Source organism: Formica exsecta, unplaced genomic scaffold (genome assembly GCF_003651465.1).
Source record: "Formica exsecta isolate Colony F162 unplaced genomic scaffold, ASM365146v1 scaffold512, whole genome shotgun sequence".
NCBI classification, from domain to species: Eukaryota; Metazoa; Arthropoda; class Insecta; order Hymenoptera; family Formicidae; genus Formica; species Formica exsecta.
Window position 1 is genome coordinate 188,075 of NW_021852364.1, and position 12,462 is coordinate 200,536.

At 31.7% G+C, this 12,462-nt stretch overlaps 1 protein-coding gene and 1 long non-coding RNA gene across 3 annotated transcripts in view; one reads left to right on the top strand and one right to left on the bottom strand.

Moving 5' to 3' along the window:
* Window positions 1–9,303, bottom strand: part of LOC115241817 (calcium uptake protein 3, mitochondrial) — a 36,853-nt gene extending 27,550 nt beyond the window's left edge. For both annotated transcript variants that reach the window (XM_029817755.1, XM_029817754.1), the window contains exon 1: window positions 9,058–9,303. In XM_029817755.1, coding sequence (XP_029673615.1) covers window positions 9,058–9,267 — 210 coding nt within the window. In that variant the 5' untranslated portion in view covers window positions 9,268–9,303. The remainder of the gene's footprint in view (window positions 1–9,057) is intronic.
* A 673-nt stretch (window positions 9,304–9,976) lies between these two features.
* LOC115241820 overlaps window positions 9,977–12,462 on the top strand; it is a 100,459-nt gene continuing 97,973 nt past the window's right edge. Inside the window, exons 1-2 of the long non-coding RNA XR_003884968.1 lie at window positions 9,977–10,427; window positions 10,999–11,114. This is a non-coding gene — a long non-coding RNA (uncharacterized LOC115241820). The remainder of the gene's footprint in view (window positions 10,428–10,998; window positions 11,115–12,462) is intronic.

Sequence of the window (12,462 nt, forward strand, 5' to 3'; positions counted from 1 at the left end):
AATAAATATATAATAAATAAAAATAATTAAAAATCGAAATATAATAAAATATATAACGACGAATTTATTAATATTCTAAAATTTTATATAATGCAAAGAGTAAAATTAATAAGTGAGATTTTATCAAAGAAACGTAGAAAAAAGAATTATCAACTTTTATACAATTAGAAGTCATGTATTTTTTCGGCTATAATTTTCACCGAGAAAAAAAACCGCTGTTTCTGCACATAAGCTGAATGTATGTATTTTTCACAGACATATCTGAACACGTCTCAATTGAAAATGTCTTTGATTAACGCACTGCTGCAGGTAGCTTGACGCGCGATGTGCGCGAATTGATTATAAACGTGAAAAACGATCGAACATATAAAGTCCATTCACGCCCACGTCGACGTCTACCCACGCGACTGATACTATCATGCTAATCAGACCACATTCACGTGTCACCGTGTCGGCGTCCTTATCCCATACCTTATCGCCAGATTATCATTTAGTATCGCATTGTGCACGCTCGAAGGCGATAGCAAAATGTTTTAACCGAACTGTTCGCAACGAGTGAACTTGTAAAAGTGCAAAAATTTATTTTCCATTTACAAATTGCAAACAATCATATCAGAAAAATCAGAAAGAAGAATTAACGAAGTGAGCGTTGATTAAAACGAAAAAGAAAATATAAATAATCGACATTTAATATACCATACATTTTTTTTTAAGTATACATATAAAGTTACAGTGTGTATAATTCTAAATTAAATCTTAATTCTCCAAAAAATTTAAAAAAAAAAATAATAAATCATAGGAATTGGATTTATAAGCAATTTTCACATCTTTATAAAAATTTTATTTATCTCATAAACGTAATCTAAATTTTTTTCTAGATGATGTTATGACTGAAAGCTCTCCACATTAATTATCCTTCCTGCTCTCGACTTCCCTCAAGGGATCGACAAGCTGAATAGTATCGGATAGCATCATATTGGACGCAACATGTGCACACACGTGCGAGTCCTGACGATTTTTCGAGGTCCTTAATCGTGTAGTGTCGAAACTCCGATCTGATTTATCGTTTATCGTTGATAATACCTGTACACCGAAGGTGTATGCCGCCGATCGATCACTCTTTCGCGTTGGAATTATTCGAGGTACATGAACGACGGTGTTGCCGCGCATGTCAGAAGGGAGAAAGATTGCATAAATATGTACATAAACATTGATATGAATAATGGCGCGTAACTTTTACAGAGCAATCTAAAAAATGAGTGTGTAATGGATGCTTATAAGGCAAAGATGAATCGCTCATATAAATACATGCATTAGTTTATTTTAAAAGAACGACATTATCATTTTGAAAATTTATTTATAGCTTTAGGATAAAAAAATCGGCACCTTTAATAGTGAATAAATTTAAAGACTCATATTTTATGCTTAATGTTAAATTTAATTATTAATTTCTTATATTTGGAATTTTTTTAAAACATAAATTGTTCTTAAATTATTTAAAAAATTAATAAATTAAAAAAGTGGCGATAATCTCTTTAAATATTCTATAAGTCAAATCATATAATTCACGTTTTTTAAAAGAATAAAACATACATTATTTATATTTTAATAAATAAGTCCAATGATCCAATTAGTGTAAGGTGCATCGATCATAAAAAAGGTTGATCCAATTACGGACTAATATTCGAACATGTAAATTTTTTTCATTAGAAAAAAGAACATTTCTGATCGGACTCATGCTATATGCTCTGATCTTCCCACACATATGTCCTGCAGAAGTCCCCCTATAATGAATCTTAATCCAAAAAGACTCGTGGATATTGTCAATAGGTGCATCTTGATGGAAGGTAATAGTAGAAGAAGGTCAGGTCCATTAGTTACCGCAAACCGCTCGTCAAACAAGCCCCTGCATACGTAATGCGCGGTGATAACGTCGTGCCGTATCTCATAATAATGCGTGATGTATTGAGCGACATATTTTTTTCACTTTTCGTATCCGATAGAGAACTTCTATTTCCTGATAGAAAATTTTAATAATTCGCTTTGAATTATGTACGTTAAATTGCACTATGAAATATGCGTTTCGGTTGACCATTGTTTTAATTTTCCAATTTAACTGAAAAAATATTTTATTAAATACATTTTATTTTTCAATGTATTATTTTTAAATTTTACGCTCTCGTTATTAATAAATTATATGGTTCGATAATATTAATACAGAAATTTTAGAATGTTAATATAAAATTTAGAATAGAATAATCATCGCAAATGGTTATTTAATACTATTTTTAATTCAGATTTAACTAACAATAAATAAATGTTATATTTAGTAAATTAAAAAAATTTTATGCGCTAAAGATATAAACAAATGCAACGGTTAACGTATTCATATTAATATCTTGCTCCACTATTTCGTATGATACTTCACATGCCTAACAAATGTACGATGATACAGTGTATACATCCGCATTTCTAATGCCAATCTTCTTTTTACAATTTACATTGCATCAGCCTACGCACTTAAATAAAGGTAACAGAAACGATGGGGATATCGTAGTCGAAGCTTATTTCTGCTAGATCAACTGGTTTCGTAAATATATAACGTGGGGTGTAGCCAGTGTACTTTATCACTACGTACATATACATTTATGTACACATGATTCCAATCGCGTGTTAGTAAAGTACGTAGATAGCAACGATGTTATACTCTATAAATGTCCTCAAATAAATCATATAGCGAGATGTAATAGGTCAGACTATCTGGCAAATTAAAATTTGATTTAAATTTGAATTAAAAAATGAAATTTAATAGATTTAATTTAATAGATATTATTTTAACTTGCTATAAATTTTTACGAAATATTTCGTTCAATAAGAAATATGTAATCAGTCTTTAAGGCATATTCTTTTTCTCTTTCATAAAATATTTTATTATATATTTTAATATAAAGAAACGTAAAACTGTAAAAATTATAAATTAGATGTATATTAAGTTATTTTTTGCTACAAATAAATAATATAAATTTGTTTCTACAATTAAATTAAACTAATACAAAACCGTATTAATAGTAAAAAAACAATCTTAAGTTTACTTACAATTAGAACTCATTATTATAAAATTTGCCATTTATATTATTCATCATTATTTTATTTATAAAAAATTATTTAATTTGTGTGAAATAATGTTGTAAATATTGAATTATATATCGATATCATTTAGATGAAATTAATTCAAGTTACTGTTATGTCTACGTGATTTCCACGTATCGTTATTTGTTATAAGTTTTAATGACTTTATATCGCGAGGTAATTGGCCGCGAGAAATAATTTAGATATCTCGCATGAATTGTGTGCGAATGTGGAACAATTCACGTAGCAAGATACTCTGGCGGTCCTGCGGACGGCCTATTCTCGCCGAATTCTTGGCAACGATGCGGTCAAAGAATATCTTTGAGATTCTCGTACAAGTCAGCGAGATGACGGGACACGTTTGAGTGTATCATAAATTTGATTATCGTATACCACGAAAGTGTATCCGTGCGTGAACATTTATTACGTTTCGTATTCGTGAACAAAAAAAGATACCGACTCTATATATCGCAATTTCCTAATTAGATTAAAAAGAAACGAGTCGCAAACGAGATGAGGAATTGTTTAAAATATTATAAATTATTATTTACTATTAAATTTATAATTAAAATTTAAAAATCTTATCTGCAATATCAAATTATAATAACAGGAAATATATTCATTATAATATATTCATTGCACAAACGATTCGTTGATATGAGATTTGCATAACACAAATATTGGCAGTGGAGATTTTACAAAATCTATGATTATCTTAACAGGCCGCTTTTCATACATAATCCTAAAACGAGGCCCTCAACGATCGCCAAAATTATTATTTATTACTTGCTGCACTGCGCACTTAGCGACCATCGTATATATGTGTAAACCAAAAATGATAAAAAAAGAATGAACGGGAGAAGAGGGAGATTCTCGCCTGGCCGGCGGCGGTTCTTAAATCATAATCCCCTCAAAATATTCAATTACACCGGCATTGTTTAGTCGTTGATGCATAGCGCGGTAACACGCGACGTGCACCGGCTCCACCTTTGCACGCATCCACTTACGTGGGATACAAAGCATGTGTGATAGCCGTCGATGTGTGTGCGTGATGCACGGGATACCCACACCCGGTGGAACATCGCCCACACTGCTATTGGTCCATTAGCCAAATAATGAGTACCTAACGCGCCACGTCCCACGCGCTAACGCTAATTTCACGGTGGTTTAGGAAGCGTTAATTAATTTAGACAAATCACCGTGCACGTTCATTAGCATTAATTCATCGCCATGATGATGGTCGACGTGGGTTACGTTGTAGCGTGCGATTCGACGTGTCTTCCACGAGACTCGTCGTCGATGCGGTAGGTATCGATGTATCGCAAGGAGATAGCCTGCCACGTGAGAAGACAATAGCATATTTCGTTTATATATTTTGTATATTGTTTATCGCAGCTAAATATCGATCATAGTATAAAATTATATATAAAAAAAAAAACGAAACGTTTTTAAAAATTTCTAGAAGTTCAAGAAATGTAGAAATAAAATATAATTATTTTTTATTTAATTTTGAAAACTTTTATTTACTAAATTTTCACATACTAAACATTTATATTTTTTGAAATTTTATAGCATTTAAAATATAATATCGAATTCACACATCTAGAAGAATATAGTATATATACATATATTTAAACTAAAATAATTATAGAATGTATTAAAAACATATTAAAATTTGTAAAGAGTTAATTCTAATTTTAAATAATATTATGCCAAATACTTTGATAAAGATCTAGGATTAATGGTTATTGAAAGTATCACGATCAGTATATTACTATCTCCAAGAATTTGCAATTTTCTATGCTATTATCTCAAGCATAAAATGCTTTATATGTTCGCAATGGCAGGCGTCCAAAAGGTCGGTCAACACTATTATTATTACAGGATAAGCTAAGTACAGTTATAGCGCAGTTAGTTTCAGCTTAAAGATTTATAATATCTGAATACAAGTGTGAAAAATGTTATATCTCAAATATCCATTAAGATAATAATATATATACAAACTTAAACATATTTCTTGTTATCAAATCCAAATTATTAAAATATATAAAATATAGTCTTTAATTTTTATAATTATATTGTATTTTTTTACATATCTAATTCATAATATTTTTATAATCTGCAAAAAAGACCATAACGACATCCGATAACGACATTATGAGATTTGACTTCAATTTTAATCTTACCAAATTAAATTATACATTAATTAATTAAAAAATAATATTTAAAATCTATACCAAATTAAAAAAATATATTTGACTAATATTTTATAAAAAGTTATTTGCATGCTAATCATCCTAATATTAATTGTAAACGCGTAAAACTTTTGAAAAATATATCCCGTCAAATGGCCTCATAAATAACATGAAACTGCCAAAAATATTCAATCCAACTTTCCCATGATTCTCACGCGATAATTGATGGATACATGTGCTACAAGGTGCGGAAAGGAAGCAGTTTAGAGATACATACATTGCATCCTTAAATTAGGGTGTCTCGTAGTAAAGGACCGTGTGCATCTGCATTTGCGGACACAGCTTGTAGACACAAACTGTGACGCAAAACGTCAGTCATTTATCTATCTCGTTTTATAAGGCAAAGAATGTTCCTATAGAAAAAATGCATCCGGCATGTTCTCGAAAATGTCGCATGATCGATGAAACACGTATGTTAACGTCTAACTTGTGAGTATAAATGATACAGTGATTAAGAGATTTCCCGTTGAAAAACGTTTCAAAGTATTAACGGTAATCCGTGATTGATGGCTCGACATTAGAGACTGTGATGTGTACCATATTTTTAAGATTAATTAAAAGTTGGAAAAAGTAATACGAACTGAGCAATAAATAATTATGAAAGTTTTATATAATATTGAAATCACGAAATTAATAGAAATCAGTAGGTATTATTTAGAGTGATTCTTTATTATTTATAAATTATTTATAAATTAATATTTCATATAAAAAAAAATATTGCAATTAATTTTATTTAAAATATTTTAATTAAATTATTCAACTTATATCTAATTATACTACAAGAATCATAAAAAATTGTCGTGAATAAATATACAGGGTGTCTCCAATTTAAATGTCAAAACTTTAGGAGCGTGTAGGGGACCGATAAACTAAGACAAAAAGTCCTTTAGAGATTGGCTCGTTTTTGCTTCGTTTTGAAGAAAATCGCAAAAAATGAAACAAATAATTTTCACCAAAAAACTTAAAACAACACTAAAATTATTAGATTTATCAAAAAGTATTATAAAATAAAAATTGTAGAACATGGAATTAAGAAAAGAGAGTGAGTTAAAATTTTCCTGAGGTAAAATTAGAGGATTGTAGATAAATACGCGACAACGCGAAACTTTGTTTCTAATCTAATTTTACCTTAGGAGGATTTTAACTCACTCTCTTTTCTTAATTCCATATTCTACAATTTTTATTATTTTTTATATTCTGCAAGTTTTTTGATGAAAATTATTTGTTTCATTTTTTGCAATTTTTTTCAAAACAAAGCAAAAATGAGCAAATCTCTAAAGGACTTTTTGTCTTAGTTTATTGGTCCCCTACACGCTCCTAAAGTTTTGACATTTAAATTGGGGACACCCTGTATATAATACAATTAATTTAATAACATATTATTGTTTATTAACGCGAGATAGAAATTATTGGCTAAGATGCTAGTTATTTAATTTTTAATTTACTTTTCGAGAAACACATTTTTAGAAACATACGATAAATATTTTTATCATTCACATAAAAACTTAAAGCACTTTTCCTAAATATATATAGTTTTCTTTTAACGAGATGCTGTGTAAAAAGGAGTTATCTAAACGTAACTTTACGGTATAATCTTCCACGTCTACAGTCGACTTTTTGGGAGAATCCCGAAATTCTCAGGCCGTAATAGAGACGTTGAAAGATCAGGCCCGGTTAAACCGTAGTCATATCGACTGTGTGATCGTTCGGAGGGCGTGGCGCCGGTACACTTGAAGATCGTTTGACACAAAAGCTGATCCGCTTCCTCCGGGCCATGTTATTAACTTAACATACCTATACGTTCGGTCTTTCACGACCGAAGATCGACCGAGATCAATCGCGAGCACCTTCATCGCCGACGCGCCCAAAACTCCTTTTAAAACGCGCCGAAAAATCCGCTTTCTCTCTCTCTCTCTCTCTCTCTCTCTTACTTTCTCTTATTTTATTCGCCTGCTATGGGATTCACTATCATCAACGATGTCGAGGAATATTTTAAATAATTTGAAAATATATGCAAAGATGCTAGTACCAACATTTTAATAAAAGAAAAAAGAGAGAAAAAGAGAAAGATTCAGAATTATATATAAAAAATATATTTTCTTATTAAAAATATCTACTTATATGTAGCATAAATAAAATATGATATATATTTATACGTTAAGATTAAAAATTTATATGTTAAGTTTAAAAATTTTTATTTTTCGGAAAAGAAAAATAAAAATTTTTTAAACCTAAATCTTAATATTTGTTTTATTTGTTTTTCAATTGTTAGTCGGAGTACTATACAAATATAAATACTAGTGTAAATACGAGTCACGAAAAAAATTCGGTTTACTATTTATGTCATTCTATGTATATAAAAAAATGTAAACGCGCAATACAATTTTGAAATAATCGTTTGCAAATATCCCAAGTATGTATCGTTGAATATAATCAGTATATTTTCAAAAATATTTCATCATTTCAAATATTTAAAAAAAAAATCTGCAATGGATATGAAAAAATTAATTTGGTTTAATAAAAAATTTAATCGGATTGAAAATGCTGTGTTAATTTGTTTCCCTGCACGAGTCTTGTTCGCGAATTAAAAGAGACATTGTGAAAATATAGCAGTATAGACAAAGAGAGAAAGAGAAAATATTTCATTTCAAAATGTTTTTAAAATAACTATTTTTTCAATTATTTTATTAAAAGATAAAGTTAAATTAAATTTCTTATATTTTATTTTAAGATAAAATAAATGTATGTAAGTTCTTTGCATTTGATAAAAAAAAAAAAAAAAAACTCACCTCGAGCCAGACATATTAAAAGCGTAAGCCGTCTCGCCCGACGCTGGAGAGAATTCGTTCCACTACCAATCTCCTTTCCCTCATCGCCGAACCTCTAATTAACCGATAAGATCTTAGAAAATCGCGGGAGTCTTTTACGCGACTGTGGAGAAAAAGGGTTGTCGCGATAACGATAACAGCAGCGACAGTTCCCGCGTGTGCGCGCGTTGATGCGCGGCAACAATCCTCGCCGGTACCTGAAAAAAAAAAAAAAAACAGCACGGTTGAAACAGTGGCAAAAAAATAGATCTATTATTAATTACTACAATTATTGCTACAATAATTTGTCATTTTATTTCCAATAAAAAAACCAAATGATATTAAATAATTTTAATTGCAAATTAATAAAACACACAATACTATAATGGAGTATAGTAGTAAAATTATCTATATAATTTTTAATAAAGAGAAAAAAAGTAAATATTTATTATAAATCTGCCGACGTTGAAAAGATCAATGAATTAAATGCTTATTAAGCACCGCTCTCGTGCAACGTTTACTACATACATACGTTCATTCACGCGCACGTGGGTGTCCAGCTGTCCGGTCCACGTGACTGTCATGACTCGCCACTGTTTAGGCGCGAAGTTGAGCACAAAAATTGTCGTAATCGTTACCGACAGAGTCGATTGCATGTTCAACATATAATGGATAAGGCCTATATTTATATCAATCACATGCGTTGACTTACGTCTTAGATTCATGTTTACGATTTCTATCGACAACTTAACGACGATCTTAATGGCTAAGGCTCTTACCGCGTAACGATGACGTGAGATTTTAGACTAGCTCGGCTAGCCTGCAGCGTAATGTATACATCTATACATATATGTATATGTACGTACCTTGCGAGGTTTCAAAGCATGCACCACTTTCGGTCGTAGATACTGCTGCGCTAACAGGAACGTGACAGAAGCGATGACCAATAGCTCGGCGCCTTTCCGAAATCTCTTGAAGTCATTGTCAACACGCCGCGTTGCATACACTCGCGTGATATTGCGAAAATATCGTGCGTACGACGAAACCCGTCGCGACACGCAGGCTATCGTCGCCATTTTCAATATGGTCGACTGAGTCGACTGGCGCGTGCGCGTGCTCTCGTGACGTCAAAGCTTCTCTTACCAACTTATCTTCTACTACTCTACAACGGCCAGTGCTGCTGTCAGAAATTTTTGCGCCTGGAAATGCCTAGATTTAATGCCTAGATTTAATCTTTTTTTTTTTTTAATTAAATTTATGAGATGAAATACTTGGCACGGTTCTTCCCGCCAGGGAGTTTAATTACAATTTTTCACAGCGAGCCGTTTCATAATTTCTTACGATTAGTATAATTTTTTTAAGATTAATATAATTTTTTTTTATCGTGATACATGCATTGCGTCGTATCAATATAAAGCTCCTAACGTCATTTCATAGTTGGTAACAAAACGTCGACATCGCGAATGCGGGACAAATTTAAATCGCGACTAATTTAATTAATAAATAAGCCATAATTAGAATGATATTTTAATTTTCAACTGCATAGCGTATAAATACGACGTTTGTGTGAAACCATAATTTATTAAAACCTTTATTGTGTCCACGAATATACAAAGTTAGTCTCTAAAGATATCACGAGTATCGATCTACGCGCGCTATTCCCGCATTATTTTCCCGCCATAATCAACGTGAAACTGCCGACGTCACTCTGGTGTCGGTAACGAAACGTCGCGAGCGTGTGGCGGATCGATCCTGAATCGCGACGCTTTAAATTGGTAGGTAATCCATAATAGATATATTTTAATAATGTTTGGGAGTAGTATATAAATATACGGCGTGTGACGTATCATTGTTTATGCGCGGTCACACGTTGTTGTCATTCGCACGGTGACATTCTAATGGATCGGCAGCGACGCGACACGCTCCGTATGTTACGCATTAATTTTCGAGACGCGATTTTACAAGAGCGGGGAATTATAGGATTATTCTTTGATGAATAATTAATGAGTATAATTTCGCATAATTATTTAATTTGTACGATTAAATAAGTAGCTTATGAGTATATCGGGGCGACGACTTTTGTTTCGAAGGAAATATTTTGCGCGCTTTATTCGCTTGAAGTAGGTATCGACGTGAAGTCAATCGATGTAAACTACTGATGACGTCATTCCGGTGTCGGTAACGAAACGTTGCGAACGCGAGGCGGATCGATCCTGAATCGCGACGCTTTAAATTGGTGAGTAATCAATAATAAGTATTACATCTTAATAATTTTCGACTGCGTAATGTATATAAATTCGACCTGCGACGTAGCATTGTTTACGTGCGGTCACTTTGTTGTCATTCGCGCGGTGACAGTCGAGCAAGTAGATGAACGACACGACGTCGCATTAATTTTCGAGACGCGATCGCGGGTAATAGATAATAGTATCACGATCATGGTGTGCAAGTGATTAGTGTGTATCAATCCGCGTATTACCTAATTCGATTAAACGATTAAACGTATCGCGGCGATGGCTGTTTGTCGAGGAAAATAATATTTTGCTCCGCTATTTTCGCGCGCATGCGAGGTTAGTCTCTAGAGATATCGCGGACGACCGTGAAATACCACGAACTTTGCGCTTTTCCCGCGAGATTTTCCCGCTTTTCTCGGGTTATTTCTCGCCCTTAATTAAGTGCGCGTCGCCTGCCATTGAACTAGGAAATGCCGTGCAAAATCAATTATATTAATGTGTGATTAGCACGTGCGTGAACGTATTTGTTTTTGCGAGTGAGTGCTTAATTGTAATTAATTGTGTTTTCGCTAGTGAATGTCACGAAGGAGCGACAACGGTGAAATAAGAGAGGAGAAGAAAGCCCAAGGCGGCATCAGGCGATGGAACATGAACTATGCTGTGTAATTCGGTCACTGCGCAACGGACTGGTGAGTTTAAAATATTATTTATTCTAGTTATGAGATAATGGATTTGTGAAAATTATCATATATATGTATAAAATGTATTTATAAGATGACAAATATTAGAATCGAATCAAACAATTTATTAAAGTATTTTTCTGACAATTATTAATATCTAAAAGTTTGCATTTAAATTTGCAATGTTAATAAATGCAACAGTAAAATTTTATTTATTATTTGTTTCAATAAAGTACTTGATATTAGAAACCATTATTTATTTAAAAATAATTTTAAGAATAATAAAGATTATATTTGAAAAAATATTAAAAATTTTAATTAAGAATATAGAAATATTATTGATATATATACTTCACAAATCCATTATGCCTTAAAATGGACAGCTTAGGACAGATTGAGCTAAATATTTAATTGTGTGTGTTCTTTGTATTGAAAAGATAGAATTAGAACTGAAGTGGATTATACGGATGAAAAAACTAACTGTTCTCAAAATGTCCCCCCTTAGCTCCAATACACTTTCGGCATCGAGTAATGATTGATCTAGTCACTTTACAGATTTCCTCCTGATTCAACTTTAATCGATCAAAAGTCGTATGCGTATCTAACAATAAGTAACAAAAGCATTTTTTGTACGTTTGAAACTGGTTATATCAAAATCTATGAAACGTACAACAATCATTTTGATCTCATTTAAAAAATAATTTTATTTTCTACAACTTTTGTTTCGGTACTTTTTATTAAAAGACGCACATTTTCCATGATATTTGGAAAAATGTGTAAAATAATCACGATTTCAGAGGTTTTTGAGCGATAACTTCTTAAGAAAGCATTTTTCGACCCATGTTTATAGGAAATTTTTTGTTTAGAATTAAATTTCCTATAAGATCTCAAAGTCTGGCTGGAACGTTTGGGGCCACCCTGTATAGACAAAGAATCTTAATATGTGGGTATAAAATATCTTGTTTGTAATTGATTTATTTTACTTTGCAAAAGTATTTCAGAATATTATTTATCTAATATTATTTGTGAAAAGGATACAAATCGATGTTAATAATTTAGTTACGGAGAAAGCATAGAACACATTAAACATTTTTAAAACAATTTCTGGCTTTATAGATTAGTAATTTAATTCTGAAGAAAAAAATTTAATCCATTTTTTTTCAATCTATTTATTTATTGTCGCAGCGCGATTTTTCCTAATTAGTAATATTACTCGAAATATATAGGCAATAACTAAAGGATTGATGGCTCCTTCAAGTTAGAACTCGATCTGTCCTTCGCGAAATAACCCTTCGAGGCATACCGTAATCACGCATTAATTATGCTCGCGTTGCGTGTAACCACGTAAAATAAGTTC